The sequence below is a fragment of the Gambusia affinis genome, linkage group LG14, assembly GCF_019740435.1.
Source record: "Gambusia affinis linkage group LG14, SWU_Gaff_1.0, whole genome shotgun sequence".
Classification (NCBI taxonomy): Eukaryota; Metazoa; Chordata; class Actinopteri; order Cyprinodontiformes; family Poeciliidae; genus Gambusia; species Gambusia affinis.
Genome location: NC_057881.1, coordinates 10,108,551 through 10,131,735, shown reverse-complemented (window position 1 = coordinate 10,131,735; position 23,185 = coordinate 10,108,551). Strand labels below are relative to the sequence as shown.

The 23,185-nt window shown below is 36.0% G+C and overlaps 2 protein-coding genes and 1 pseudogene across 4 annotated transcripts in view; all 3 read right to left on the bottom strand.

Moving 5' to 3' along the window:
* Window positions 1-7,775, bottom strand: part of kmt2ba (lysine (K)-specific methyltransferase 2Ba) — a 43,513-nt gene extending 35,738 nt beyond the window's left edge. Inside the window, exons 1-3 of one of the 2 annotated variants that reach the window (XM_044137545.1) lie at window positions 7,377-7,775; window positions 1,480-2,890; window positions 523-686 (exon numbers count right to left, since the gene is read on the bottom strand). In XM_044137545.1, coding sequence (XP_043993480.1) covers window positions 523-686; window positions 1,480-2,890; window positions 7,377-7,682 — 1,881 coding nt within the window. In that variant the 5' untranslated portion in view covers window positions 7,683-7,775. The remainder of the gene's footprint in view (window positions 1-522; window positions 687-1,479; window positions 2,891-7,376) is intronic. The other variant, XM_044137546.1, reaches the window with a different exon arrangement.
* Window positions 7,776-8,951: 1,176 nt separating this feature from the next.
* On the bottom strand, window positions 8,952-14,516 carry LOC122843088 (zinc finger protein 583-like). 2 transcript variants are annotated; one of them, XM_044137588.1, is made up of 5 exons: window positions 14,419-14,516; window positions 13,964-14,092; window positions 13,440-13,555; window positions 11,442-11,585; window positions 8,952-11,363 (listed from the first exon to the last, which is right to left on the bottom strand). In XM_044137588.1, the coding sequence occupies exons 2-5, from the start codon at window positions 14,055-14,057 to the stop codon at window positions 10,788-10,790; spliced, it is 930 nt and encodes a 309-aa protein (XP_043993523.1). In that variant the 5' UTR covers window positions 14,058-14,092; window positions 14,419-14,516; the 3' UTR covers window positions 8,952-10,787. The 2 variants fall into 2 exon arrangements, with proteins under 2 accessions (XP_043993523.1, XP_043993524.1); XM_044137589.1 differs by lacking the exon at window positions 14,419-14,516 and having other exon boundaries at window positions 13,964-14,411.
* A 1,598-nt stretch (window positions 14,517-16,114) lies between these two features.
* Window positions 16,115-22,533, bottom strand: LOC122844078 (annotated as a pseudogene).
* Between the last annotated feature and the right edge of the window lie 652 nt (window positions 22,534-23,185).

The following is a 23,185-nucleotide window of genomic DNA, read 5'->3' as shown; positions in this document are numbered from 1 at the left end:
CAGGAGGCAGAGCGTTGTTGTTAGCAGCTGCTGAAAGTAACTAAAAGTTACTTTTAGTGTAACTTAGTTACTTTCCAAGTCAAGTAGTCAGTAATATAACTAAGTTACTTTTTCAAGGAGTAATCAGTAGTCTGATTAAAGTTACTTTTTCAAATGTAACTATGCCATCACTGGTTTTGGCCAGAGCGGGGCTGAAGGTGGAGTTTTCACCTTGTTGATAAACTACAGTAGGGGGCGCAGCAGGCATTGTGCTCCTTGGAGGGGGGCTCACCCTTTCATACTTTGAAAACCCCTGGACTAAACAAAGAGGGCAAATCAAATAGTGCATGAGCAAATATTTTCACTTCTCGTTTATCAGCTAGGTCAGATGTCAGTGTTAGCATTGAACTGCTTTACTGATGTTTTACAGAAAACAAAAGATGTTGAGTTAATATATTACTTTGTCGGTTTAACCAGTTTTCTTTATATATATATATATATTCTTTTACACTGATTTTCAAAAGCCAGGATTTTTGTTCCTACCTGTGACAGCTTGAGCTGCTTCTGCTGATCAATCTTGATGAGCTGGACTTTGGCTTTCTTCAGCAGGTGCAGCATCCGCTTATTAGCTCCGCTGAGACCGAGCCGATGGCTCGGCCCGCCCACTTCCAGCACATCACAACCGGGCTCCTCCGTCACTGCTGATTCTTTATGGGACGGCACAAAAAAAGATACATTATTCAAGATTTCTTAGCAGAAAAGGCATCCTGTTATTATGACCGGAGCCTTAGCCAACATTTTGTTTTAAAGGGGACCTATAATGCAAAGTTAACATTTTACTTGTTTTTGTACTTTCGTTTGAATTTCTACTGCTTCTTGAAAACAGCCCCGCCATATTTAGCAAAATGTTAATGTTATTTTTGAGTGTCTGGAAAACGAACCGTTTCAAAAACTACCTCTCGCCTAGCAACCTCATCGAAGCCCAGCTGGTTACCTAGCAACCCAGACAGAATTCCACCCATTACATAGCAACCCAGTACTAGCACATTTGGTTAGCTGGTTTTACTGCTGTGTGCTGTATAATGGCTGCTGGAAAAGTTTTGCTGTTGACTTACTATTCAGAAACCACTTGCTGCTTTCTTGTTGGTTGTGCAGGAGGCTCTACTAATGCTTTTCAAAGGTGAATAGTTGAATAATTGCATATGTGTTTGCAGCCATTTTTATGTAATAGTGTAAACGCTAAGTTGAGGGGCGTGGCCAGAAGCAGCTTATTTGGATTTAAAGAGACAAAATGCCCTAAAGCACCTCGATCTGAAAGGAGCTCAAATAGGCAGTACTGACCAGACTAAAATCTCATTATCTAAGAATGATTTTGTGCAAAGAAATGTAATGAACATGTTTTGTATAACCCATAGATCTATCCTAGCCTGTTCAAGGAAGCATAGTAAGTCACTTTTAAACATCTTTTAGAGGAGGAAATACAGCGGATGGGAGACTCACTGTTATTTTCCATGTCTTCTGCTGGAGTTTCCTCAGGAATTTCCACGCCTGCCTTGACCACCACAGACACTTTCCTCACAACTCCTGGAGAGTCCATCTCCTCCATCATGATCTTGGGCCTCCGTCTCTTCCTGTTTGGGAAAGTCAAACCGCCTTCATGGTCTCCATGGTCCTCCTGAAAACTGGACTGGCTTTTCTTTTTCTCTGCCAGTTTTAATGTCAGCTTCTTTAAGTTTTTGTAGAGCTCGACATGACTTGCGCCTGAACTGGGTTTGGATGAGATCCTTGATTCAAGCAGCGAGCTGTCCAACACCGACTTGGGGTAGCTGTCTAGCGACTGTGAGCTACCATCGTAGCCTGATTCATTGAGGGACAGACTGGATTTTGTGTCATCCTTCTGCTGACTTTTCAGCCACGTTGACAGCGAACCCTTTGGAAACGGGATGATTTCCTCATTAAGGAATCTCTTTGGGGTTTTTATAATGCGGGAAGACCGTCCACTTGTTACAGTTGTACAGCTGTTAGAGCTTTGTGATAGCTTTGTCTCGTCCTCTGATGGCTCCATACTCTGACCCTGCGGTTCGGCACCATCCACAGCTGGAAGCGGCTCTGGCACGTAGGTATAAAACACATGCCGTGTCCGAACCCGACCGATTTTCGGCCGTTTGTTAACAGAAACATCCGTTGATTGTTTGCGCCTATAACCGAACAAAAATCTGCCTCGATGCCGTCTGTGCGCCCTCTTCACTGAAGTCTCTGCAGCTTTGCTCTGGAGCAATATTCCCGCCTCTTTTTCACTCTGGGCTGCAGCCTCTGGAGATGAACCCAAACCTTTAACCATCCTCATCATCCTCTGACGTTTGTGAAAAGACGTTAAGGAGATGGCGGCGCCCCGGCCCATTTGAAAACCACTTTTAAGCTTTTCACATCCTTCTGCTTGAGACATCTCCGAGTCCGCCAACACTTCTCCTTCAGCCGGATCCATCTTGTGAGAATGTTCTTCATCTCCAACCGGTTCAGATACACTCGACTCAGTTTCATGAGGTTTAGCATCACTTCCTGGTTTGGTTGCTCTTTGCTTCAATGTTCCTTCTCCTGCCGATGTTTGCTTTTCTACATGTTTGGCTTTTCTCCCTTTGTTGTGCACTTTGATAACCACTTTCGGCAATTCTTTGTCTCTAGTTGGGCTCCCCTCCACATCTGGCCCTTCCTTGGAAATTCTAGGTACAATTTTCCCAATTAGACTTGGTTTTGGGGTCTTGGGAATAATTTTTCCAACAAGAGGCTTTGCTTCCAGCACCGGATCTGAAGCTTGAGGCGGCTTGGCTTGGCTCACCGATCTCTTGGACACAAAGGTTTTAGGTTTTGGTGGGCAAACTCGGGAGCTCCCAAAACCAGTAAAATCTTCCTCCTAGAAAATATAAAATAAACCTTATAGTCGGTAGAATAAAGTATTTGGAAATATTGAGATAAGGACAGATAATCTGTAAACCACCTGTGGTTTTACTACGACAATGGCATTTTAGGTTCAAACTATATATTTTTTTTAAAGGTTGTAGATAGAGCTACAACTAACAATCTATTGATTATTCTGACGATTAATCAGATAAAAAAAACAATTAGCACAAGATTAAATAAAAAACTTGCATTATTTTTTTATATAAAATATTAGAAATAAATTACATTTGCAAACAATTTAAGTCATTTTTAAACAAGAAAATATATATGTTGCTGCTTAAAAATGCAACAACAGGATGGATTTGCAACTAAAAAAAATAATTCTAACATCAACTTATGAAAAGCTTAGACCTTTCTGTCTTACTTCACATCAATACGTGTAAGGCTGATCTTTAGATTATTATTTTTTGGTGCATAATAAGAGGATTTTTATATTTGAAATGGGTGTATCTCAAACTATGCCACTTGAGGAGTTTTATTTTATTTACAAAGAAGCTTTTTTGCCTTAAATGCAAAATGCATATATTTTTGTAAAGTTTTGGTTTAATTACTGCACAGAAAATAGATTTTTTTTTCTGCATACAGCCCTTTTTGAGTCTGTACTCCAGTTAACTATTAATTACTAAATTAATTTAGAGTTAATTCAATAATCACAATGAATCGAATTAAACACTTCAGTTCTATTTGTAGAATTTGATCAAAAGAATCTGGATTTTTTGTAAACATATCTGTTTTTACTCTTCGTGGAGATATTCTTATAGATAGGCCTCAATGGCAGCTGCTGCTTCTTATCAAGTTTTCCTCCATTTGATTAGCTGAAAACACACAGAAAATACATCCACTGGTCATATCCAAACAGAGTCAGAGACAACAGCTTCTGGATTATTTTTCTACTCTGTTACCCCAGAAACAACCTGACTAGTTTTTCCTTCCAAGTAGCTAATTGTTAGCTTTGATATTAATGAGTTTTACCATCATTTGTAAATCAATTTGGGAAAAAGGCGACTGCCAAATGCATAAACAAACAGCATGTTACCACTTTAGTATGCGAAGATTGACCCAGCATCAGCAAACTACACCTTTACTGCAGACTTTGAAGCCATATGTGCATAATCATTTAAAGTAAATAATACTGAACAAATAAAGAAATATTCTCAACTGCCCTGAAGTAGAGTTGTACCAAAGAAAGCAGAAACATGTTGTGAAATAAAAATACTTCTTCACCTGTATGTAAAACAATTAAAATGTTGTAAAAAGAAACAAAAAACGATACTGGAAAGGTTGAGTTTTAAGAGCCTGAAAACCAATTTTCTGTTCACAATAAAGGAAGTTTGTTTTGCCTCTAAAACTGTTGAAATGCTACACAATTACCTGAAGAATATGCAATGAGTGTGGAAGATAAAACTGGAATAAATAGAAGAAAGTAAATGATTTTATCAGTAAAATGCTGGAGCTTCAGACAAGAACTTTAAACATGTTTAGAAATCTCATGTGACATTTAGAATAACATTTGTAAATGATACAATCAACTCTCAAATATGTAAACAAAATTGTGCACTGTGATCTTTATAAGAAAGATTTTCCATCTTTTTTCAAATAAATTTTTAATATTAATGAATTTTCTTTCTAATAAAATTGTTGGAAACCAGAGAAAATGCTTTTGTTCACATTGATTCCACCATCTTTGTAGTTTAGTCATATATTATTTATATGTTGAATAATAAATATTGTACACCGTTTCATGGGCAGTTAATATGCAATGGACTTGGTTATAATATACAAATTTTTAAACTTCCAACTTATTATTGTATTTAATTTAACACTAACTGTGTCTAAACAATGACTGTTAATATCATTACACAAATCATTTTTAAATCCAAATTACAATACAAAAATATTCCGCATTTGCCAAGTCAGTGGTAAAAGTCACAACAACTGGAAAATAAAGCAAACACCATATTACCACCAGCACTTCACAGTGTTGATATACTCATGTTGGTGCTCAGCTTCAGAAAGTAAAAATGTTCTCAGGTCAGATTTCATTCAAATCTGAGCACAATTCTGTTGTTTGTCCCTGAAATTACCAGATAAACCACAAAGGTACATGTCACTGAAGATGAGTCAGTTCTCTTCATGATTTGATTTGATTATCAGGTACTCACCCAACAGAAACTGCATCTCAGCATCTGGGCCCGGCTCTCTGCTGTTAATCCCCTGTTCATCAGTGTAGTTTTAACACAGCAACTGAATTTTTTTTCTAATTTTCCCCACTTGTGACTCAGCAGTAAACTAAACGGTTCACACTCTTTCTTACTTCTTACAAAATTTCAATTTTAGCTTACAAGATTTCCACAATTTATTTCTGAAGCAATGCACAATGGAAACGTCAATCGTAGTTCTAGTAAGGATGAGTATTCATCTGCAGACAGTTGCAGTTAACAAAAAGACTCCTTAATCCATTTACTTTTATCAGCAGTTCATAATACTTACATCAATCTCAAATGTAAACAATTTTCAGAGTGATCAGAAGTAAACACTCTTGAATTATCCAGCAACAAAGAACACTGCACAGTATCAGGAGATGTGGAGAGCTACAGATAAGCATCGTTACAAGAGAGAGCCATGTGACTATTTCAATCAACTCCAAAAAGATTGCATCAGTAAAGTCTTTCTGATGTCAGACAGGAAAGACATTAATTGACTGCATCCAAACTGACTGCAGGATCCATGTGTTCATACGGATGGAAGTCATTTCACCTTCTGTTTTGTACGTTTATAAAAACGGACCAAGTTTTTCCTGTGTGATATATTTTTCAGTTTCATTAAAGGTTTGACCTTCTGATTATTTCCCCCCCTCAGATTACTAAAACAAATAAAATAAAATATACTACAGGTTATTCGATAAAGGTGGCCGTTTTGAAATCAACAGAAAATGAAGATATAAAATTATTTCATTGCTTTGCTTTTCTGATTCTTTCTTACATTATTTGGGGGGTTTTTTCCCCCTTTGTTTTTTTCTCTTTGCTTCTTTGTCTTTTGTATGCATGGAAGTATTTGTTGCCAACCTTAAAATAATTTAAATTACACTAAAAGTGAATTGTAGAAAATGATCAATTGAAACAATGAACATATCAGGGACTTCCTAGATGTGATATAGTTAGTAGATAAATAGAAAAGGTCTGATATGACAGAATTTGTTCGTTTAGAGACAATCAACAAAATAAAAACCCTTCCTTCATTTCTTTACCTGGACTCCTTGAAAACAAAAAATAAATAAATAAAGTTAAAAGTTATAGTAAATATACAATTAGTCAGCTTTACATTTAAAGTACTTTTTGTATTTAGTTAACATGTTTCTTCTGACTGGAACATTAATGTTTTACAACGGCCCAACCAGAGTCCTGGCTTGAATCCAGTACAAAAAAAATCTGTAGAGGGAGCTAATGATTAGGGTGATGGCAAGGAGGCCTCCTAACCTCAAGGACTTGTAGTCCAATACAAAGATAAATGGTCACAAATGCATAGAAGAAATATCTCAGCAATTACACAAGAGAGTCCATAAATTACAGAAAATGGTGGAAATAATTTTGAATTAGATGAAGAAAAAAAAACTTGTTAGCATTTATACCAGAATGAATTAAAGTAGCATCTTCAAGAGATGTTATTTTGACACAAATTGTAAGTTATTACAGCAACTCAAAATACAATTCTCCTGAGAAAATATCAACTTTTCTTTGCAAGCAATTTGCTGCCAGAAAAGGATAAATATGAAACCCTTCCTAACCTTTGTCTGACAATTAAGCAACTGCAAACATCCTTCAATTTACTCTAAAATGCTCCCAACGTAATGTAGGACTGGCTTCACAGACTATTTGAGGTTAATTAAACCTTTGCTTTCCTCCCGCTGCTGCGGACGTTCAGCTGACGTTAAAAAACACCGAGCAGTCAGCTGACACAAACTCTAACGTGGAAAGTAACAAAACGTTTTAACAACGACCAAAATCACCGGAGAGCAGCTTTTAGTAGACCCGCGTGGAAAAACCAATATTCACAGGATGCCAAAGAATGGTTGCCACAAACAAAAAGCCTTTACTGCTGTGCTCATAGCGCCAAAGTTTCCGCCTTATCTGTTTTTTGATACAACACTCGGCTGGACGGATATTTATACCTCAGATGCAACTTCCTATACCAGTTCCGCACAGCAGAGTATTAATACATGCAGAATAATCACACGAAAACAATCGCTGGTAATCCCATATGAAACATTCCCTGCAGGCAAACAGCTTCGTGCTACAATGCTACTATGTGTTATGTTTGTAGCTAGCTACACATAAGCTAAACTGTGCTTTATATAAAAACATAACAAATTTGTGTTTTAACATCGCAGGAAGTGCTTATTCTGAATTTAAATAGCACGGTTTTCCATCTAGCCGACTCACCTCCTCGCTATTGCTGGAGTCGAAGCCCACATCCTTCCGCCGACTGTGCTTCTCAGCCACCCCCAGCAGCCGTAGCAGGGACGGATCCTCGCCGAACGCAAGGCCGGTGTTGACGGGCCTCGGCCCGGCTGCGACCAGCTCTCCGTAGTCCGAGCCCAATCTTCCGCGTCTGGTCCGTTTCTCGGAGCGCAGCCTGCTGCGACCCGTTAACGGCCGACCTGGGAAGCGAGCCCGGGCCGGCGGTGCCTGAGAACTCAGCCCAGTGGTAGTGGAAGGAGACGATAATCCGCCTCCCGAGGCCGCCATTATATTTAATACAACAACGGAGACAGCGCGCGGGCAGAGGATCACTGCAGCGCTGCGCGAGGCAAGATGGGTCTCCTCGATGCAAAGGCGCGAGATAGGTGCATCATGGGTAGACGAACGTCGCCGGAGCTGCTCGACGTTCGACGACGTGGGCGACTTCGCTTTCAAAATGAGCTGTTTTTGGTGTTTTGTTGTTGTCGTTTTTTGTTTTTTACTTGTGTGACGAATTTAAAATAATAGAAATAGCATTTACTTAAATAAAGGCTTAAAACTTTCACTTCTACTAAAAATGCTAACATATGTTGGAGCTTTATATGTTTTTTAAAATGCAGGTCATAAATTTATTTGTTTGTTCATTTATTTATTTATTTATCTGATAGAGACAGACACACAATCACATTGAGAAATTGTATTATAGTGAACTAATATTGTAACACTTGTCCCTATGGGTTTTTATAAAAGTATAAAACTCTAAAAAATAAACAGTACAAAAACTTGTATGCTTTTATATCATTTTTTAAGATACTACAAAGAAATTGAATAGTAGTAAAAGAATAAAATAATTAAAGGTGATATAAACAAAAAGAATCATACATATTCAAACATAACTATAAAACATTTTAAACATGAATGGATTACTGTTGGCACAACTAGAGTTTGGTTTGCTTTTTAAACATATTGAAAATAGTCTTAGACTTTGAATTAAAAGCGACAGAATTCCACATTGTGGAAATTAAATTACTTTGAAACACTTCCATCCAGACTTACTTAAGCACTGGTCTTAATTGGTCTAAATTTCTTATTTGGATGTAGCAAAGAAAAATAATAGTAATTTAAGCTTGAACTGGGTACAGGTTCCACCCATATTAATACATATCAGTTTGAAACATTTTGTTGTAAATACATTGATTGGATTTTTATTTAGTGAAAGCAACCAAGGAAGAATATTAGTTTAGCCAAATTCTTCACATGCCTTTAAACAATTTTGGAAAGCTTAAATGAAAATGTCATGATTCTTAAGACAACACCTCATACTATTTCCAGATGCAGCATTTCAGATACCTCAAGATTACAGACATTTATCTGTTCAAACTCTGTATATGCAAGTATGGAAACCATAGGAATGTCAAGCCGTCATGTTATTAATGAACGTTGGGTATTTAAGGATTGAACATGTTAAATGTGCAAGATGTGTGAATCAACCTAGAAACAAAAGCAACAGATCTTGTAAATGAGTGAAACAAGTTCTGTACCAATAAGAGCTCAAATAAGGACCTTCATCGAGAAAGAAGCCATTACATAATAAACAAAAGCCAAATTAGGTTGAAAACGCACTCAGAAGACAGGGCCCTTAATTTTTGGAGTGGTGACATGGCGATCTGATAAAACTAAAATTGATGTCTTATGTCATATTTATAGAAAATAAGCCCACAAGCCAAAGAGCACCATGCCCATGGCATCATGCTGTTAGTTTCAAAAAAGAGTGGTGTACTCCACAAAATAGTTTGCATCATAAGAAATTGACTGATATTAAGGCAAACTCTGAAGTGACACCAACTACTTTGCTGCAGAAACATAAAGACAAAAAAAACACTTGTCGGTGCAGAGTTCTATAAATGAAAGTACTCATTTAGAGTACTTTCACTTAGAAAGTACTCTAAATGAGCCTTTAGAGTACTTTCTCTTGCAAAGCTCTTCCCACAGGTAAGGCAGGAGTATTCAGAGCTGTTTTTTTTTAAACATATTTTATTATGGTTATGTTATGAGATACAGTTCCAATGCCACGTTTACACATTTAGCTGAAATCAAATACTTAACTACAAAGTATTTCCCACAACCCAAAGAAGAATCACTTGGCTATTTCACCATCAACATAAAACTTTTAGGATAAAAAAAAGGCAACACGAACAATGACATGTGAGATTGTTGCTTTGTAAAAATAAATCCTGATTATTTACACAGAAAGGTAGGTTTTCAGTGTACGGTATTTTGTTAAACAGGGTTCGTACACTTTTCCAACAATAAAATTCAAGCACTTTTCAGGCATTTTCAAGATAAGCTTTCAAACTTTTCCAACAAAACAATACAAATGAATATTGTATTGTTTTGTCCAACTATTCAATATTATGCCAATTATGCCAAATAGTTCACTATTATATGGCATAATTTATTACCGTTATGAGTAATGTTCTGTGACAGTATCCTATATGTAAGGGACAAACTAAACTAAACTAACAAAATTTTATGTTTTGAAAATTATTTCTCAGACACCTGATTGGTCTGAGAACAAAACACAAATTTAAGAAAATAAATCCCCCAATTTCAAGAACTTTAACACAAATAAAATGCCAAATTTATTTCAATTATTGAGCCATTATGAGTAATAAATATTCATTACATTGAACACATTGGTTTCTCAAATTAAATGCTCAGACACGACATAAATAATTACTTGACTTTCAGTTAAGGAGTCTTTTCTCCTAAATGTTTATTACAAAACTTTCCGAATAGAATATTAAGCACTTTTAAGGATTTTTTTTTTTTTACATCAATGAAGCACTTTACAAACCTTGAAAACACTTCAGGGTTTCCCCCAGTGTATTACAAGCCTGGCGGGCCACCATGCTTTATTTGTGCCCCCACCAATCTAAGCATTGCTTATTTTTTTTAAGTCTTTTAAAAATGTTTGCATTTTTTAAGACTTTATAGTTGGTGTTCAGGTATTAATCTTCCAATCTTTTAATAAAACAAAATTATCAAGTGACATTTTTTCAAATTTCCTGTCAAGTTTAAACATTTCTTAACTCAAAAACACGACAGGCTGCTGGATGAATGACTGCCCTCGCCCCCAACCACCGGGCTTCGCAAGTTTTCAGGGGGAAACCTTGCACCCGATTGAAATTCAAGCATTTTCAAGGATTTCAAGTTCCCGTACACACCCATGTTAAAAAGGAAAAAATAAATAACATTCCTGAAACAATCGGCAATGTGGTGCATAATACTGCTTCACAAACTTATTCTGAAATATCATGCTGAAATCCTTCACTAAGCAACGTGAATGACATGATGATGCGACACCAAAGGAGGAAGTTTTCTCCTTCTGTATCATCTCTTTTCAACAGCCTTCTCTGTCTTAATATGGGAGGTTTGATGAGCCTTTAGAGTACTTTCTCTTGCAAAGCTCTTCCCACAGGTAAGGCAGGAGTATTCAGAGCTGAGAGCTTTCAGAGGACGAGGGCGATGGAGGTCTTTTTTGTGAGCTCGCAAGGCTTCAATTGTGGCAAACATCCAATTACAGTCATCTTCAGGACAGGGAATTTTACACTCCACAGACGAAGTCGAGTCACGGTATTTTTTTGCACTATCTTCTTGCTTGATTTTCTTATCAACTTCCACCTCTTGGGAAGCGGGCGTATGTTCACAGGGCCGCTTTTTGCCTCGTGACTCCTCAAGATCGCAGTCAGAGGTTTCCTCCTGATGCTGCAGGAGCTCGTCTTCTGTCTGGAAAACAACGCCACATTTACAACACTGAAACATGTCGATATCTTCGGCTGCCGCCTCTTTCTCGGGATGCATTGCGATGCGATGTTTGCGGAGTCGAAAGGGAACGGGGAACCTGGCGCCACAGTCAACGCAAAGAAAACGCCGCTCCCCGCAATCCTTCCGTCTGTGTTGGTTCAGCTGTAAGACAACAAACGATCAGCACAGCTCACAGTTTATGGCGAACACGTAAAACATTAGAAGAATAAGCTTCCCAACCTCGGTAAACGTGCTGAATCTTTCCTGACAGAGGGAGCAGGAAAATGGCTTTTCTTCGGTAAAATGTGTTGGTTGGTGCTGGCTGAGCTCTGCCGTTGTGGAGAAAGAGCTGTTGCACTTGTAGCACATGAAGAGTGTATTATTCTGCAAAAAGAAAATAATTTGAAAAAATGCAAATTCTTCTCGTTTCAGAGTCAAATTTTCTTAATACTCAGCCTGTTCTTTCTCAAGTTTCACAATTTATTTGTGGCATAAATGTGTACTGCGGTCAGGCTTTAATTATAGAACATGAAACTAGAGTATACATGCATGGACGAACGGAAACAGACGGATGCTTAAAAATAGGCAACAAATTAATATTAAGCAAATAATCAGATATCTAATCCTTTCTGAACTAACGTTCAATAGTTTGCTTCAACAGACTAACAAATTCGCAGCTTGTGCAAACTAAACAGTGAAAAACATGACTATACTGAGCCTTGTAGTACTCTATTACTTTTCCAATCATAGTTTTTCCTTCTACTTAATTTTTTAACATTATGTTTGGACACAGCACTGAACAGCCAGCTTCCTGGGCCTCTTTGTGGAGGATTTCAACAATGGTCTCACTGTTGCCAAGAAAAATACCTATGGGCTGTCCTAAAAGTCGTTAGATGACATCACTGCCTAATGTGCATATCTTATGAGAAGTAGAAGAAGAGAATATCAAAGTTGGCAAGACAAAAGGTGATTAAAAATACTCTAAATATGTTTATGTAATGTAAATTCATTTCCTGAATTTACACTACATAAATCAGTCTTGCATAATATCAAATTTAACTAAAAGACAGTTATCTGAGGCACAGACATTAGAGGAGGTGAATCAGTGACTGAGGCTGTGAATCAATTGCATCGATTTATTTTAGCGCAACAAAAAGAAAACATTAAGCAACATGGTAAATTTTGAATAATGTTTACAGCTTTTGCGATGCAGAACAGGATCAGCGGCAGCTTTACCCATGTGTGATTCAATTACAAAGTTACTTTTTTATCTGTTCTTTTGTTGCCAGTCCAAAGAAAAGAGCTGGAATCAGTTTTAGTTTTGACAACCTAAAGTTTAAATAATTTTCACCAACATAAAGCTGTATAACTGCCAACACTATATGAAAGAGCAAAGTAATCAGAGTACATTACATATTTGTTTTCTTCGGCATTCACACCCCCAACAACAGGCTGGAGTTACTCACATGCTGAAATCTAAATGCCAAAGTCTCCCAAAACAAGAAGAAAGAAAGTCTCAGCATTTGTCGCTAGTCACTTTTTTGAAGCAAAAGTCGCTTGCGGTTGATGAAAAATGACTAAATTTAGCGACAAAGTTGCCAATTTGGCAAGAGTGAAGTGTCTACTGGACATTTCACTCCAAATATCTAAAACATAAAGTCATATTTCTGTACAAATATTTATTCTTTTAATTGGTCTCTTATTTTGGTGACAAAGTTAATTTTGGGGTAAGTCCATTTTATCAAAATTTACAGAAACAAAGGCTTCAAATAAATCCCTTCATGTGTAAAGGACCTGCTTAAGATTTTCACATTTTGAGTCCAATTACTGAAATAAATTAACTTAACATATTTGTTTACCTACATGCAAATGTAGGTAAAAAGCTGCCCAAATTTTGGACTAAATTATCATAATTCCTACTCAGGTCTGTTTATAAATAAGAGAATCCTTACAACTTTTTTTATAACAGTACTATCCCACAAATAATACATCTGCAAAATTATAAAAGTACGCTAGTAAATGTGTTATTTTTTTAAATTACCTTCCTAACAATTTTTTTTATATTTCTGCCCCTGAATTTCACTGAAGATTATTTTATACTAATGTTAATTTTTAGGGTAATACTTTATTGGGGGTAGAAATTTTGATAAATTATGGTATTTTTTAAATTTTATTTTATATGGCTTAGAGTTTGCTGAAATATTGTTGAGACATTTTTCATTTTTATGGTTTTTATACCTGCTGCAGATGACGCTTGTACTCGTCCCGATGGTTCCTCTTAATGTGTCTCTCCTTGGATTTGAGATCTTTGAAAATGATCAGGCAATGGAAACACTGCAGACTCTCATGGTGATCTGTAGTGCAGATGACAAACTTAGAAAGTAGTTTATGTTTAGTAACGTGCTTATTAAAAATATTCACCCAGATTTAAATTCTTCCCAGGACAAATCTCATCCACCTCTGGGGTGGATGAGATTTTGAGTTTAAGAAATCTTTGAGGGAAAAACAAAATAAAAACATCAATGGGGCAAGCATTAAACCTTGGGGAAGTCCAACTTAATAAACAGGTGTAACAGATCAATACTCATGAACTTTTACAGAGAAATCTGTACATTTTGAATAAGAAGAAGATCAATGAAGGTTACTAATTCAGCCTAAAATGTTCCAACATTATGTTTTATTCTAAAAGCTTCCAAAGAAGACGAGAAAACTTGTGACTTTTTATGTTCTTTGTAGTAATAGTACAGTAAATATCAACTTACAGTACTCCGGGCCGCCCACAGGGTCAGATTTTGTCTCTGCAGAAGAGGACTTCATTTCATTTCCAACAACCACTTGCTCTATTTTCATTTCCATCTTGAGGCTTTCACCGAGCTCAGATCCACATCAAACTGTAAGATAACCACAAAATTGTCATTAAAAACAACTTAAATACATTATTAAAAGGACAACTAAACACGTCATAACTGCGTTATATCTCTAAAATACTCGGGTGTGAACTCTTTAGCATCAATGATTGCGATAAATAGAAAACGTTATAAAATTACGACAACCGTTGCACCACGATGGAGGACACAGGGCAGCACGCAGCACAAGCTACGCCATTTGATTTCAACTTAAAAAAATAATTGAATGAAAAAACATTTTCTATGCCCGTTGTATAATTTATGCGATGGTTAAATGATCAATCTTTCACATAAAACAAATCCAAACTTGCTTTAGCACTATCTGCAGCGTCCACGGAAACGAAGCTGTTTAGCCCCCGTCACGTGACGTGGGAATAGAAATTCTCGCGAGAGTAGAGTTCGCCACTACAAAGCTAGAGCAGCGCCATAGATATTATACGGCACTGATCTTGAGTACCCAAAAATTGTACTCAAGTGAGAGTAGCGCTACTACAGCTAATTTTTTACTCAAGTAAAAATAAAAAATAGAAAATTCAAGAAATTAAGAGTGACATAAGTATTTCGTAAAAAGGCTACTAAAGTACTTAGTAAAATTTTTAATAAGTAATAGAAGATAGTAGCAATGATTGATTATCAAAATATCAATCATGTCATATTTATAAAATTACATAAGACTAAAATATAAAAATACATGAGAATATTGATATTTTAAAGCTCAAATGAAAGTAATTCATATAAATAACACAATTACAAAATAGAATCAGGCAAAAGTAAAATTTTGTCTGTATAAAATATATAAAATTTAAACAAAAAACTGCAGGCTAGTGTCTGTATCTAGTAATTTCTTTGGTTAAAAAGAAACCTTGTTCTTCATTCAGTGAAGTTGCTCACAGTGAGCTTAGAAACACTTCACAATAAAATTACTGAAGTAAAAGAGTAAAACTTAGTCCTAAAAGTAATTTTTCCCCCAAAAAGATCACTCGGGTTTCTTTGTAATTCTCTACAACATTAACCTTGATCTGCCTGGTGTGTTTCTTGATGCTAGTTGACTATTGAGAATTGGAACAACTATATTCATACTCAGATTAAACTACACAGATGGAAACAATTTACTAGTTAGATTTTTGGAAGCAATTGTTTTCCATAGATTTATTGAAAAATAAGAAGGGGATGAGTAAAATTGCATGCCACACTTCTCAGATTCCTATTTATGCTCTATGGTGGTCTGTCACGCACAATCCTCGTAAATACATTGAAGTTTGTGATCGTTTTGCAACTATATGTAGAAAAAATACCCTTCCAGAACCATCTTATCCTAAAGACACTATAGTTTCTAAGAAACTACATTTCTCTCACACTGGTAGGTATACTTGCAGTTTCTACTCCATCTAAATAAATGAGAACCATATCTTTCATCGGCTCCTATCTTGTTGAACCAGCTCCTCTGATAAGTTCTGAATGAAACACTGAAAATCAATTTTGTGATTCAAAACTGTGTCAAAGGTAAAGACCTAATATCTTTGCTCAAACAGAAAATAACTTAATATAGTGGTTATAATTAGATTTATATCTTTATACCTTAAATACATTTCAATTTTAGCAGTACAGTACTTCAACTTTGATGATTCCTGTCCACATCAGCATAATTCCCCACAAACCATCTTTAAAGATCCAAAATGTTCTGCTTATATTTTTCTAATTTAAAGATTTTCTTTTAAATCCACTCTTTCACAAATTTTGTATGAACCCGGAATACATATCCTACAAATTTAGTTACTATTTCATTCATAAAACATACAGTTTTTACTTGGAAACTCCTACTATCCTTCATTTTTGTGAATTACTAGCATGGGTTTCAATATTTAAAGTATTTTCATGTAGCTCGATCTACTCCATAAGACTGAAATAAAAATATTAGCATCTCAGCATCAGTTTTCTTTTCCACATACCAAAATTCTAAAGTAATACAAAAAGCCCCCAAACAATTCAACTCTTAAAATCAACCAATAGCTTCAGGTAATAGATCTTTATTGGTATTTTCACTAAACACAACAAAAGTGTGAATCGAAGCTTCCTGATGAGGCAAAAGACAGTATATCATTTTTAGTTTAAATATTTCTCACAGACATAAGGTTAAGGGCATTTAGAGGCAGAATGAAGAAATCCAAAAGTTGAGAACGAGATTTAAGCCACAGCTTGTTTCTGCTGCTGGTATTCAGCGATTCGGCTTTCCATCACAGGCCTGAAGTGCCGGATTAATCCCTAAAAACACACAAAAAAAGAGATCATTTATGTGCAATATCACTTCAATATACAACATCAAGTCAAAGTGATAAATAACTTCATAACTGAGGAGATAATGACAGGGCATAATGTAGAAAAAAAATCAAATGCATTATTTTGTTACTGTGGGAGGGAACTAGTGACATCTAGTGGCACAAACTGTCAATTACAAACAGGATTGGTCAAATTTCAGGAAAAACCTGTCAGCCCAAAATATCATCTCCATAACAAGTACAGTACTTTAGTTTTAGTACTGTATTTAGTATCTGAATAAAATAAATAAATCACACATTTACCTTTCCATTCCAGATGTTTACAAACTAAACCTTTAAGAGATCTTATTTAATTGGACTTTATTTAACTTATTTTAAAAACACAAAAAAAAAGTTCACAATGAGTTTATGGCATTGATTTTTTTTACAGTAAGCTGGAAACTGGAAAAAACAGGAACCGAACTTAAGCTGGAATAAAGGAAGAAAGACAAAAAGGAAGAAAGGCAAAGAAAAGGAAGGATACAAAAAAGAAAAACAGGAAAAAAAGGAAGAAAGAACAAACAGAAATTGAGGTACGACAGACAGGAGGAAGAAAGGAATAAAGGAAACATGGTAAGACAAAAGAAGGGAAGACCGAGGATAAGTAAAAAAAGAAAGGAAAGAAGGGCAAAAGTAAAGACTGCAAAGAAAGGTAGACATAAAGAATAAAGAATAAAGAAAGGAAAGATGGAAGAAGATGGAAAGGAAGTAGAAAGGAATGGAAGGAAGGAAGGAAGGAAGGAAGGAAGGAAGGAAGGAAGGAAGGAAGGAAGGAAGGAAAGAAAGAAAGGAAAAGGGAAGGAAGGAAGGAAGGAAGGAAGAAAGGAAAGAAATAGGGAAAGAAAAGAAAGACATAAGGAAGAAGAAAGTAAGTAAAGATAGAAAGGAAGAAAGGATGGAAGGAAGGAAGGAAGGAAGGAAATGTTTTTACCTGTACGGGCCACGCTGCGCCGTCGCCCAGCGCGCAGATGGTGTGTCCCTCGATCTGCTTGCTGAGCTCCCAGATCATATCGATCTCCGCTGGCCGCGCGTCGCCGCGGACAAAACGCCACATCATCTTATTCATCCAGTCCACTCCTGCAGAAATCAACCAGAGCATCCAAAACAAGACATATTATTTTATCGTTTCTGAAAATAAATCCTCCAAAAAAAAAAAAAAAAACCTAATGAGAAGCATTTACCCTCCCTGCATGGTGTGCACTGGCCACAACTCTCATGTTTGTAGAACTCAATCAGTCGGGCGATGGCTCTGATGATGTCAGTCTGCAAAAGCAACACTAATCAACCAATAACCAATGCTACCGGCGTCTGGTCGCTCGGCAGAGGTGACGGACTCACAGATTTGTCCATGACGATGAGAGCAGCCGTGCCGAGGCCCGTCTGGGCTTGAAGGAGGCCGTCGAAATCCATTAGCACCTCTTCACAGACGTTCTTGGGGATGAGGGGAGTTGAGGATCCTCCAGGGATTACAGCCAGCAGGTTATCCCAGCCTCCACGAACGCCACCTACCGCACAGATGTTGCTTTCAATTAAGTTAGGAATAAAAAAAATGTAGTCGCTTATGTTAAGCCACCCTAATCTTTGGCTTTATGAACCTTGTGCTGAAGGAGAACATGGCAGATGGATTTAGGTCATCTCTTTGTGACCTTTCTACTTGATTACACTTCAAAAGAAATAGATTTAAAAACGCACATATAGGAAAGACTCCTCCTTGTTTTTTATGCAAAAAAAACAAAACACTTTTTCTGAGTTTTCAGCAGATTTGGGTAGTAACTAGTTACTTGAGTTTACTTGAGTAAGTGGATCGATACTCTTACGCAAGTAAAATGTTGGTTTGGTTTGTTTGAACCAAAAATTCACCAGACAAAGACACACACCTGCAGTTCTTATTAATATATATTGAAAATGTTGGTAAATTGTTGTTTTAAAATTATTTTGTTTACATGAATTACTTTCATTTTGGTCCTTACAATACCAAAATTTCCACACAACTTTAGATTTTGGTCCAATAGATGTAATTTTTAAATGTGAAATCATTAATGTTTTGATCGATTACTCAGTGCTCTTACTCGAGTAATCTCTATTTTTTATTTTTACTTGGGTGAAATTATGTTTTCGTAGCTCTACTTTTACTTGGGTAAAATTTTTGGTTTTCAATTATGTTCAACAAAAAATAGAAAACATCGACGTTCACCACCATTTTAAATATGGAGGCTGCAAATAAACAGACTGAATGAAGGAAGAAACAACAGAGGAAACAGAAAGAAAGCAGGAAACAAGGAAGAAAGGAATGAAAGGAAAAAGGAAAGAAAGGAGGAAAAGGCACAGAAAATAAAAGAAGTTGGGAAGGAATGAAAGAGGAAAGCAAAAACAGGTCAAGTTAAAAGAAAAAAGGAAGGATAAAAGGACGGAAAGACAAAAGCAATGAAAGGCTGCAGAACACATTAAAAGGAGGACACAAAAAAAGAGCAAATGTCCCAGTTTTTTAAATCAGATTTATCGTCAGAATAATCAAAAGTGTAATCAATTACTAAAATCGTTAGTTGCAGAGGTACAAAAATGAAGGGAATGACACAAGAGACGGCAACACCTAGAAAGGACTGAAGGAAGGCTAACATTTAGACAGTTGTTACCAGGAGGAACCCACTGGGACGTACGGATGGTATTTGCTGCCTGAACTCACCAACATCTGCAGGCTTTCCAATCAGCCCAGCAGCATATGCCTCATTGATGGCCACCTGAAAGAGAAAGATGGGTTCATTTTGATTCATTTATTGCAAAGATTTTAACGTGTTAAAATTTTAATTAAAATTGTTTTCTGTTTTTGTATCCACGTTTCCAGTGGGCCTGTAAATCTGATGCACAATCGCAACTACAAACAACAGCGATGAACAACAAAGTGGCTTTTCTTGCCACTCGGAAGAGAAATTTTACAAAATTGACTTTATTTTGTGGAAGCAGTTTCACAAGCAACAAAGCTCTGTGACAGAAAGAACTTCCAGTTCATCATTTTCCAATTTTCTTTTTAGTTCTCGGTATAAAACCAGTCAATATGAACATGCAAACAGGATAGAATACATACAACAAAAAACAAATTTAAAAAATTTATAAAAGTTTTTTAAAAATGTGTTTTTTGCTTCAAAAAAACGATCTGATGGGATGCTGGAATTTATGACTGTTGTTTACAAGTTGTGCTAAAAAGAGTTGAAGCTATTCGAGCCTAAATACCGTTTCAATGCAAAACCTGTAGGTAGCAGCAGGAATGCTAATGTCAGCGTTTCTAAAGAAGTTTTTTTTTTTTTTTTTTTATAAGTTACATGAATGATCCTGGATTCATGAAACATTTGAAAGCTAAATAACGAATGAATGACCTAAATAAAAAGATTAAAACAATAAATATTTTTGTTGTTGAGTTCAATGATTTAGCAGAATAAAGGATTTCTTCAATTAAAAAAACGTTGCTTATTTTATTGATATATAATTTTCAATAAAAATGTGATTAATCAAAATTTTTTCATCAAGTCCCACCACTAAAAAACAATTTGTTCCTGAAATTTGGTAGAAACAGGGACAATTTGTTAAAAAGACGACAAGTAATTGACAGCCATTTGTGAAGAATCAATTACATACAGCTCTGGGAAAAAAATTAAGAAACCACTTAAAATGACTTTACTCTTTATATGTATATGTTTGAGTAAAATGAACATTGTTCTTTTATTCTATGAACTACTGACAACATGTCTCTGCAAAAAAAATTGATTTATTTGCAGAAAATGAGAAATAACTATAAGATGCAGTGCTTTCAGACCTCAAATAATGCAAAGAAAACAAGTTCATATTCATTTAGAAACAACAATACTAATGTTTTAACTCAGGAAGAGTTCAGAAATTAATATTTGGTGGAATAACCAGGAGGTTTTCAGTGGGATTCAGTCCAATGGGTTTTTTTTTCTATAGCTGCATATGTAAGTTATGTCAAGCCTGAAATAAAATATTTGCCACTTTCCTTTTAAAAATCTGACTATTCATTATTTAGAAAGTTTAATACTAATAGATATAGTTTAATACATATTTTTAAAATAATGCTTTCTGCATTACACAACAGCCGTTTAATAAACTCTGTCACGCCGTCAATGTGCACACGTTCACCTGCAGGTTGGACGACTCGTTGAAAAACTCTCCTCTGATGTAGATGTAAGCAGCATGAGCCCCCATGGCCCGGCCTGCGATCAGGCAGCCCTCCACCAGCTTGTGCGGGTCGTGCCTCATGATCTCTCTGTCCTTGCAGGTTCCAGGCTCTCCTTCGTCTGCATTCACCACCAGATACTTCGGACTAAAATACAGACACACAACTGGGTCAAGTCATGTAGGAAAAGCAGCGACAATTATGGAGAGCAGAACCAGTTTCCCATCGGATAAAACTGAACTTTAAGAGCAACAACGTGACTCTGAGCAGAAGAACCGACCTATCCAGAGGAGAAGTTCATAGATTAACTAACTGATAAACATTTATGAAATTCTTTGTATTTCAGCTATTGAGGAAATCAATGATTGGTTCAATACTAAATACAAGTGGAAATTTAAAAAAATATATTTCTATCTGTATTTAGGGAAAGAAAGCTGAACCCAACATTTAGACAATGTAACTGTGAATAAAGTCTTGAACAAGATCAAAACCAATTAAATCATATATTATGATTTAATTGATTTAAATCATAAATTATGATTTAATTGATTATTAAAATTATCAACTAATTTTGTAATCAATTAATTTCATGTTACACAAAAAAGGCTATTTTGCTGAGAGAACACACTATGAATAGTAATTAAGCCAAAACTGTACAAAAATATCTATTGTACATTTTGCATTAAAGGTAAAAAAAAAAATAACTTTCTGTAAACATGTTCTACCCAAAACTGCTTAAGTGGTATTGTCTCAAATGCTGTAAAAAAAATAATAAAAAACTCCTTTTACTATCTAGTTATTAATCAGTTAATCCAAAAAATAAAATAAAAAAAAATCAACAGATCATTCACTGTACTTACTTTAATTCAAGCAAAAAGGGCTGAACTTTTCACATTTTAGAAGTATTTTTAGCTTCAGATGCATCATTTGCTACAAATCATTCAGCATGCACTAAGGGAATGTAATGCTACTGCATTTCTATCCATTTTCTATACACCCTTCTTCCCTAATGGGGTTGGGAGGGTTGCTGGTGCCAATCCCCAGCTAACGTTCCGGGCGAGAGGCGGGGTCACCCTGGACAGGTCGCCAGTCTGTCGCAGTGCTACTGCATTATAGGCAATAAAATGTTTATTTTTTCATTTAAAAAAAAGTAATTGGAGTATCCTATTTGTTTGCATTTTTAATGCATTTCTAATATTGTATGAAAAAGGCTTAGAAACGTCTACAAAATGTTTTTATCAAAATAATCATCAGAATAATCGATAACTAAAAAAAGGAAAGAAATATTTATCTGTAATGTATATTTTTAAAATATTTTTTTCAAACCCAGTGCCAATCTGGAGATGACTAATATAACAATTAGTTTCTTGGCTCCATTTCTATATTACTGAAAGCTTTAAAACAAAATATAATCAGCCGATCAGAGGTAAATCTGCCAGGCTCTGCACTGACCGGCCGTCGCTGGGCTTGTTCATGAAACTCCACTTCATGCCAGTAGGGAACCCGGCTCCGCCTCTCCCCCGCAGACCAGAAACCTTGATCTCATTGAGAATCCAGTCAACCCCCTTCAAAAGGATCTCCTTGGTTTTAAAACCAGTCAGAGCTTCAGTGCAAGTTATTTGAATTCAAGAAGCAAAAAGCAGGTAAATATTGTAAATTATTCCTTTTTAAAAATCATTTTGATTGCCCGAGTGCACTGAATGAACGTTATGAAAGTAAAAGTCACGTTACCTCCAGTCATGACGGCCATAAAGATTTGTGAAAATTCTGTCCTCGTCCGCCAGTGGGCCAAATTTAGTTTTCTTTGGAGCACTCTGGTTAAAGAAAAACATATTTTGTGTATGCTTTTTGAAAGTTAAACTATTTAACGGTTCTATTAAAAATAGACTATGTACCTGTGCAGTGCTGTTGAATCGACAAACCATTACTGAATGTAAACAAACTCCCAGAACCTCCTGGACGCACCCACCGAACGAGACAAGGACAGCATCCTTCCAGCAGAAAACACAAAGAGTAGCAGCTTTAAAACTTCAGCATCAGAGCTCTCAAGTTATTTGAATTCAAGACAGACAGAAATAAAAAAACATTTTTCATCTGAAAATAAAAAAAAGCTATTATTGGACAAATATTTTCCATAACACACAGCTTTGCATGTAAAAAAACGGCTGCCAGAACAGAAACGTGAGGATTGAAGTGTACTTCTAGTGACAAGTGAAAATATAGCGTTAAAATAAAACATCCAACAAATTTAGAAGATATACTGTATGTTGTGGGAGTGAGTTTAGCGAATCAGAATGCAGAGCACAATGCACCAAAAAAAAAAAAAAAAAAAAAAGCATTATGAAAATCCGCGAAATAGCGAATCCGCGATAAGTGAACCGCGAAGTGGCGAGGGATCACTTTAATCTTTTAAATTGGTCTTTGTCAATAGTTCTCCAGGCTGTTTGAAAGTCTTTTTAAGTTTCTTTTTTGGCTGCGATTGCTGTACCACTCACTTTATATGCAATATCTGTAGTTGACCTTATCAAAATATTGGGAAAATGTAGGTAAAATTGGGTTAATACACCACAAAAGCAG